This window comes from Microtus ochrogaster, chromosome X, assembly GCF_000317375.1.
Source record: "Microtus ochrogaster isolate Prairie Vole_2 chromosome X, MicOch1.0, whole genome shotgun sequence".
NCBI classification, from domain to species: Eukaryota; Metazoa; Chordata; class Mammalia; order Rodentia; family Cricetidae; genus Microtus; species Microtus ochrogaster.
In genome coordinates, this window is record NC_022026.1 from 56775573 (window position 1) to 56784954 (window position 9382).

Genomic DNA, 9382 nt, shown 5'->3' on the forward strand with positions numbered 1-9382 from the left:
TTTGTTTTTTGAGACAGGGTTTCTCTGTGGCTTTGGAGCCTGTCCTGGAACTAGCTCTTGTAGACCAGGCTGGCCTCGAACTCACAGAGATCCAAGTGCTGGGATTAAAGGCGTGTGCCACTACCACCCAGCCATTTTTCCTAACATTTTACAGTAAAATTTTATGTAGCCATGCCCTCCAGTGAATATATAAGTAATTATTTACACATAGAGAAGGGCTTTCTTTTTACAATGGTGTATTCATCCCACAACCTCATTCTAGTATGGTTCTTATTTTGAATTAAAAGTACTAGACTTTGTAGAGTATCTTTTGGCATAAGTCATACCATTTTTTTTAATGTAATGTGAGGTGAGGTGGGATGGTAAACTTAAGTTACCTGTAAAGTGACTGTAGGTCAGGTCACTGAAAGATGAGAACGAGGGTTTAAGTAGGGTTGTGGGATTTTTTTTTGGTTTTTTTTTTTGGGGTTTTTTTTTTTTTTTTTTGGCTATAGCAAACAATAGAAGATAATTCAGGGCCTGGAGAGATGGCTTATTGGTTAAGAGTACTTGCTGCTCTTCCAGAGGTCAGAGTTCAGGTCCTGGTCTCCACATTGGGCAACTCAAAATTGTCTAACTTTAGACCCAAGGTGGGCCATTGCTCTATTCTGACCCCCACAGGCATGTACGCTTGTGTGCACATTAACAAATACATAAGTAAAAACAAAAAAAAAATCAACCTTAAAAATTATTCAGGGGTAGTATTCATAGTAAGTAAATAAGCAGAGCAGCATACTTATATTGGTACTTATAGACTAATCTGGGAATGTTTGTTTACACATGATCTTTGTTTCTTTGAATAGGTACTTAAAACGATTTAAAGTCATGAAGCCAAAGGTCTTAAGAAGTTGGTGCAGACAAATTTTAAAAGGATTGCAGTTCTTGCACACAAGGACCCCTCCTATTATTCACCGGGATCTGAAGTGTGACAACATTTTTATCACAGGACCCACTGGATCTGTGAAGATTGGTGATCTGGGACTTGCAACCTTAATGCGCACATCATTTGCTAAGAGTGTCATTGGTGACTAGTATTTTACAGTTTACTGCTGGGAGTTAGATTTGTCAGTTGTATAGGACTGGAATAAAGCTGATGAGTTAGCTACAGTTTTGGGCAAAATTTTGAACACTGCCTGTTTTTTAAGGTTTTGTTTTTGTTACACACACACTATTTTTTTTTTTTTGGATTTTTCGAGACAGGGTTTCTCTGTAGCTTTTGGTTCCTGTCCTGGAACTAGCTCTTGTAGACCAGGCTGGCCTTGAACTCACAGAGATCCGTCTGCCTCTGCCCCCCCCAGTGCTGGGATTAAAGGCGTGCGCCACCACCGCCCGGCCACACACTATTTTTTTAAAATTAAGGCAGGATCTTCTGTTACCTGGGCAGGCCTCAAATTTGCTATGTAATATATGACCTTGAACACTCCAGTCTTGGGATTTTAGGACCCAGACAGCACATTCAACTGTTAATTTGCTTTGAAATATTTGTGAATATGATTTGAAATACCAGTTATATGAAAACTGACTTATTTCCAATACCTAGTGTGTATATTTTATAGAATATATTAAGAACTAATTTTTTAATTTATCTTTATTTTACATGTATGGGTGTTTTACCTACATGTATGTCTGCATATACAGTGCCCACAGAGGTCTGAAGATGGTGCTGGAGCCCTCAGAGTTGGAGTTTCAGACAGTTGTTAGCCACCATGTGGATTCTAGGAACTGAACCCCAACAAGTGCTCTTAACAGCTGAACTATCTCTCCAGCCTCATCTATTAAGGATTATTGAAAGATTTTGAAGACTTAAAGAAGAAAATTTACTAAATTAATTTATGTAAATTTGAATTAAAACGACAGAAATGCAAAATAAAATCAGATTTAATCTATATCTAGTTATCTTTTTATTTGGAGACAGGATCTCTTTATTATATAGTAGTTCTGGCTGACCTGGAACTTGCTATGCATAGTAGGCTGGCCTCAAATTCAGAGATCCTCCTGCCACTGTCTACTGAGTGCAGGCATCAAAGGCTTGCATCATAGTGCCTGGCCTTTTCTTTTCTTAGGACAGGATTTTATTGTAGACCAAGATGGCCTTGAAAATACTATGTAGCTGAGAATAACCTTAAAATTCTGACCTTCTTGCTTGTTACTATGCAAGTACTAGGATTACAAGTGTGAGCCACCATGCCTGTCTAAAGTTAGATTTTTTTTTTAACATCTTAACCTTAAATTGTACTTCATCAGTAAAAATGTTAAATTTGTTTTTTTTTTTTTTTTTGAGATAGAGTCTCTCTATATAGCCTTGGCTGTCCTGGAACATTCTGTAGACCAGGCTTGGCCTCAAACTCAAAGAAGTCCATCTACCTCTGCCTCCCAAATGCCAGGACTAAAGGTGTTCACCACCACACCCAGCCTAACTTATAGATTTACTTTGAAAGAGCAGACAGTAATAGATACTTTTTATGGGAAAGAATATCTTGATTAATATATCTCTTTAATAAAAATATGGTTATGGTGTTATTTTGTAGGCACTCCTGAGTTTATGGCTCCAGAGATGTATGAAGAACACTATGATGAATCTGTAGATGTTTATGCTTTTGGGATGTGTATGTTGGAAATGGCTACTTCAGAGTATCCATATTCCGAGTGCCAGAATGCAGCTCAAATATACCGTAAAGTAACCAGTGTAGGTATACTTTTATTCATTTTACTTCACAGATTTGCCACATTTTGTGTTAAAATTGATAAAATTGACTTAGTAGAATTTAATTATAGGACAAAGGGTGTGACTTAGTGGAAGAAAAAAGAAAAAGTCCCCACTCCATTATGGTTTATTTTTATATAACAATGTTAGTTTAACCATTCACTTAGAAAAGGTTTATAAAGGTTTCTATTTATGTACTTGAACTCTATTAGGGTCATATAAAATGTTCTATATTGTTTTGGAGAAAATGTACAGGTATGGTACAATTTTAGATATTAGTTTTGGTCTTGGTTGTTTTGTTTTTGTTTTGTTTTTGTTTTTTTTTTCCTGAGACAGCATCTCACTATGTGCCTCTGACTGTCCTGGAACTCACTACATAGATCAGGCTGGCTGCAATGTCAAAGAGATGCTCTGCCTCTGCCTATGACGAGCTGGGATTAAAGGCATGCTCCCCTACACCTGGTTTGATTGGTCTTAATTTTTAAAGCTGGATAATAAAACTAAAAGAGTTTGAAGGACTTTAATACTTTGAGTGCCCAGTTAGGAAATAGAATTCAGCATGTAGTTTGACAAGTGAATCTCTTATATAATTAATGTTTTATGTTAGAAATTGCAAGAACTGCAATGACAGTAAGTGTTTGCTGCCCTAGGAAAGCTTACATTTCTAGGAGGAGAATAATATCAATTAAGAAGCAGTTAGCAAGACATGGTGGTGCACACCTGTAATCCCAGCACTTGGGAGACTAAGGAAAGATGGTTGTAAGTTTGAGGCCAACCTGGGCTACAAAATGAAACCCTATTCAGAAAATAAGAAAAAAAATCAGTATAAAATAAAAGGATAGGAGTATAGTAAGGGATGCAAAGTAGAATTGGAGTGTTTTCATTGTTTAGGGTAGACGACTTCGCATATAGCTGGGTGACTTGAGATAGATCATGAAAGAGATTGTTAATGTTTCAGGAAGTTAATAATAAGAGTCATTTTTTAATCTTTTAAAATTAAGTTATTTTAAATAGACAGATGACATTGTATACATTTATGGGATACAATATGATATATACAATGTAAAATCAAGGTAGTTTACCTCTAACTTTATTTCCTTATTATTTTTTGTGGTGAAACATTTAAAACTTACTTTTTAAGTTACTTTATAATATGCTGTATTTTACTGACTATAGTCATTGTGCTGTGGACTATATTTCAAAGCTTTTTCCTGCTGTTTAATTGCAACTTTTACCCATTAAGCAACAATTCCTAATTTCTTCCCAGCCTCTGATAAGAGCTCAGAAAAAGAACTGCAATGCCTTATTAGTGTATGTCCTTTATCTAAAGAACCCCAAGTACAAAAGTATTTTGTGCTTGATTTATAAATTATAATTCTATAACTGTCTTCACTTACATATAGAGAAAGGCATGAATTGCCAAGAAAATCAGGAAGACGTTAGAGGAGAGATTATACAGGACGTTTTCTATGTATAGAATAACATTATCACGGTTTCACTGTGTCACTGAGGCTGACCTTGAACTCATGAATTTCTACCTTAGCCTCCCAAGTTCTGTGCATAATACGTCTTTTTGTGATTCTGGGGATGAAATTTCGGGCCTAATGAAAACTATACAAGTGCTCTACCACTGATCCATACCCTTAGCATAATTGCAATTTTGAATGACTATTATTTTTATATTAACATACAAAAATGCCATATCACAATTTACATTTGTACCTCTCTCAAAGCTTCTTGAATTTTGGATCCAAATTAATTCCCAATCTTGCCAGATTTATCTAGTATATGAGTCTTTATTTTTTAAGGTAGTATGATAGGTGTAGAAGTAGATCTTAGGTTGTCTCAATTTATGGCAATTATTTTTCCAGATTAATTTGCAATTTTCTATTTAATGACTACAACGATAATTGGATAGTTTTTTTTTTTTTTTTGTTTTTTCGAGACAGGGTTTCTCTGTGGTTTTGGAGCCTGTCCTGGAACTAGCTCTTGTAGACCAGGCTGGCCTCGAACTCACAGAGATCCGCCTGCCTCTGCCTCCTGAGTACTGGGATTAAAGGCATGCGCCACCACTGCCCAGCTGTTCAGATATTATTTTTTTAAATTTATTTATTTATTAAGGATTTCTGCCTCCTCCCCGCCACTGCCTCCCATTTCCCTCCCCCTCCTCCCCCCCATCAAGTCCCCCTCCCTTGTCAGCCCAAAGGGCAATCAGGGTTCCCTGCCCTGTGGGAAGTCCAAGGACCACCCACCTCCATCCAGGTCTAGTAAGGTGAGCATCCAAACTGCTTAGGCTCTGTTCAGATATTCTTGAATGCTTCTACTGGAACATGGCCAACTTATCAGAGGCTTTACTTTTAGAGAAAACTGATCCATTCTGATCCATTATGAGCTGCTAAGAATTCCCAGTAGCCCTTCATTTAGGGGTGAAACTTTCTGCTCAACTCCCCTCTCCATGCTGAGATCTGGTCTGGCTTAGGCTTGTGCATACTGTTACAACTACTGTGAATTTATATGTGCAGCTGCCCTGCTGTGTCTAGAAGACACTGTTTCCTTGTAGTTATCCACTGCCTCTGCCTCTTTCAATCTCCTCTTTCTCAGTGATCCTTGAGCCCCAGGAGAAGGAATTGTGGTATAGAGGCCCCATTTAGGGCTAAATATTTCATAATCTTATTCTTTGTACCTGAGCCAGTTGTAGGTCATTTTGTTGATCATTATCTACCGCAAACAGGCTTCTCTGATTAGGGTCGAGAGATGCCTTAATCTATGGTTAATGTTTAGAAAATATTGTTTATTCTTTGTTTTTATTTGTTATATTTTTAAATTGTTACAAAGGGATAAGTTTGTTAATGGCATTTTCATGCATGCTTCATTTTGGTTGATTTCTCTCCCAGTCTTCCCCCATTTCCAACTTTCCCCACTGTAACTTTCTGCCTCCCCACATTTTTCCCCGTTTACTTTCTAGCTCATGTATTTATTAGCCATTTGTATTCTTTTATATAAGTTTTATTTGTTCATTTACAATTTCATACATATATTCTTTGACAGTTTTATACATATATTAATGTACTTTGATCTTATTCATCCCACTAAACCCCTTCCTGCATCCCCTCCCACTTTCCTGTCTTTTTATTCTGTACTTACTGCACTTAATTTGGGTTCCTTGCCTGAGCATGAGTGGGGTGTTACTCACTTGAGCAAGAGCAACTTTCCAGTGACTACACCACTGAGGAATATGATTCCTGCATACAGCAGCCATTAACTGCCTATCGTTTCTCACAGAACCCTTTCTCTGTTCCTGATTAAATGTTGATAACCCCAATTTTCTCTTGTTGATATTATTTCATATTTTTAGGTTATAATATGACGGGTGTCACTGTAGCTTTTTCTTTATACATTTGTACCAGTAAATTTATTCTCATTTTTCCCCTTATCTCTGCCCTCTCACATGTCTGTCTGCCCCCTTAAGTCTGTTTCCTTTGTTCCTCCTTTTCTGTTTTCTTATTATATGTGTTTATTTTGAGACAGGGTCTCATCTTACTGTGTAGCCCTGGCTATCCTGGAGTTCAAGCTAGCCTTGAACTCACAGAAATCTCCCTGCCTCTGTCTCCTGAGTGCTGAGATTAGAGGCATGCACCACAGCTTCCTATTGCACATCTTTGTTACTTTCTTCATTTCTCTTAAGACATCTTATTCTTCTCTCATGATCCTCTTTCTAATTTTGTTACCTATAAATACAAACATGCAAATACATATATTCACATATGTAATTGTAAGTCTAGGTTCCACATATGAGCATGTAGTATTTGTCTTACCACGTCTGTTTTATTTTAACATGATGGTTTCCAATTATAGCTGTTCTCTTGAAAATGTCATTATCATTTTATTTTAGGACTGCATGAAATTCCATTATGTATATGTACCACATTTTCTTTTTTCCATTCATCTGTTGGTAGACATATAGACTGACATTTGAGTACTGTGGTTATTGTGAATAGTGTGGCAGTAAACACAGATGTACAGTTCCATCTGTGATATATTGATGTAGAGTCTTGGTGCTGGGAACCAAACTTGAGTCTTCTGAAATAGTAGCAAATGCTCTTATCTGCTGATCTCTTTCTCCAACTCCTTACTTTTATTATTTTTTTTATTATTCATGTATGTCTGTGTGTGGTTATAGGCACATAAGTGCAGGTTCTTGTGAAGGTCAGAAGAAGGAATTGTGTCCTAGGGATCTAGAGTTATAGGTAATTGTGAGCCATACCTAATGTCAGTGCTGGGAACTGAACTTGACTCATCTGCAAGAATATACACTCTAAGCCAGGTGGTGGTGGCACACACATTTAATCCCAGTACTGGGGAGGCAGAGGCAGGTGAATCTCTAAATGAGGACAGCCTGGTCTACAGAATGAATTCTAGGACAGCCAGGACTACACAGAGAAACCCTGTCGTGTGTGTGTGTGTGTGTGTGTGTGTGTGTGTGTGTGTGTGTGTGTGTGTGTGTGTAGTATAAACTCTTAACTTCTGACTCATCTCTCAAACCCCTTTAATGTTTTCTTGATAGCCATTCTGGCTAAGGTAAGATGGAATCTTGAAGCAGTTTTAATTTGTATTTCCCCGAAAAGTGAAAATGCTGAACATTTTTATTTCAAATATTTATTGGCCACTTTAATTTTTTGAGACTTATTTTATATGTCTGAGTGTTTTGCCTGTCTGTACTGTATGTGTACTGTATACATACCAGGTATCTGCAGAGGTGAGATGAGAGCATCAGTTCCCCTAGAACTGGTGTTACAGATGACTGTAAGCCACATGTGGATGATGGGAATTGAACCCATGCCCTCTGGAGAGCAGCAAGTGCTCTTAACAACAGAGCCATCTCTTCAGCCACTGTCTTTTCATTTTTGGGAATTCTCTATGCAGATCATTAGTCAATCTGTTGATTTAAAGGGTTTTTTGGATAGTATTTACCTTTTGCAGTTCATATATTTTATTTATTCTGTTTCTAATGTCTAGCTGTCAAGATCTGGAGAGTTGGAAGACAGGTCTTCATTCTTTCCAAATTTTTTTAAATAGTAACCATCCTTTTGGATGGATGAGGCAATGGATTTCAAGTACTCCACTGGAGGCTCCGACATGTTTAGCTCTATAGAAGAGAATATCAGATAGATGGATGCAGAGGTTGATCGCCTTCTGACCTAAGGCTCAGGCTATCAGACTCTAGTGTTACTCTCACTTGATGAGGTCTGCCACTTCAGCTGAGAGCAGGGTTATTTTCCCCTTTTGCATTTCTTTTAGCCAAGCCTTCTGCCATCTGCAGAAGTGGCTTATTGGTTCTTTGGCTTGTTGATCATGACCTTCCAGTTTTCCAGGACTGTCTCTTGCCCTGTGGCTGTGGTAAGTTAAATTGAGGCTTTTTTAAAAAAATATTTATTTATTATGCATACAATATTCCATCTGTGTGTATGTCTGCAGGCCAGAAGAGGGCAGCAGACCTCATTACAGATGGTTGTGAGCCACCATGTGGTTGCTGGGAATTGAACTCAGGACCTTTGGAAGAACAGGCAATGCTCTTAACCACTGAGCCATCTCTCCAGCCCCCTAAATTGAAGCTTTTTGTCTTCAGGTTTTCTTCATTTTGGAGTCCTCAGTTCAGTTCAGTCCAGTTTCCAGTAACTATTTTCCACTGCAAGATAATGCCAACCCTTGCTCTCCAAGACAGTGACAGGAATGGGAGTCTTTACCATTTTCCCATCCACTGTCTTCCTTCAACTGGTTTTGAGACTTGGCAGTACTATGCACTTACTCTAAGAGTAGGACTGCAGTGTCTTTTCTCCAGGGCCTCCTGACTTACCTTTTGGAGGCGTTCTCAGCTTCTTCTCCCTTGCAAAGAGCAGCATTCCTGGAATTGTGATGAATTTGGCTTCTTTTCTGTGTGTTTCCCAACTTTCCCTCTCTACCTTTCAAGTATTTTATTATCACCTTTGTGAATTTCTGAAGTTCCTTCTTGCTTTTTCTCTTTAGAATAGTTATTTTGACTTTTCTCATTTATATTTCCAGACCTTATCTTATACATTTGTATATGTGTACACACAAACATACTGTTTGTTTATGGCTTCTATCCATTTTAGAAGACTTTGAACTATATTAAATTCAGAATACTAGAAATAGAGAAGCCTTTATTTTTAAGTTATGTTGTCTGTGATTGAGTCTCAGTAAGTAGCTAAAGGTGACCTTGAACTTCTGCCTTCACCTCTCTAGTAGTATAATTGCAGACATAGGCCATTATATTGGGCTTCAAAGGTTTATAAAACCATATTTATTTTGCCTGGCCTGGTAGTACATGTCTGTGGTCCCAGGTATTTGGCAATTTGGAACAGGGTCTTGAAACTTGGCATATAAACGAAATCCTGCCTCAAAGGAAACAAGCAGACAAACTGCTACTTTTTCTCTGAATCAAAAATAGTTACTATATTTGCTTTTTTAAAATCTTTTTTCCATTTGAATTTCTAAAATGTATTTCATTTATTTGTGTGTGTGTGTGCGTGCACACGTGCATGCATGCACGTACAAGTTCTCACAGTCATATTCTTTTTTTTTTTTTAAATATTTATTTATTTATTATGTATACAATATTCT

General features: G+C 37.5%; 1 protein-coding gene across 7 annotated transcripts in view; it reads left to right on the forward strand.

Moving 5' to 3' along the window:
* Positions 1-9382, forward strand: part of Wnk3 (WNK lysine deficient protein kinase 3) — a 123828-nt gene that overhangs the window by 33975 nt on the left and 80471 nt on the right. For all 7 annotated transcript variants that reach the window (XM_026784791.1, XM_026784790.1, XM_026784793.1 and 4 more), the window contains exons 4-5: positions 843-1063; positions 2568-2725. In XM_026784791.1, the coding sequence (XP_026640592.1) occupies positions 843-1063; positions 2568-2725 (379 nt within the window). The remainder of the gene's footprint in view (positions 1-842; positions 1064-2567; positions 2726-9382) is intronic.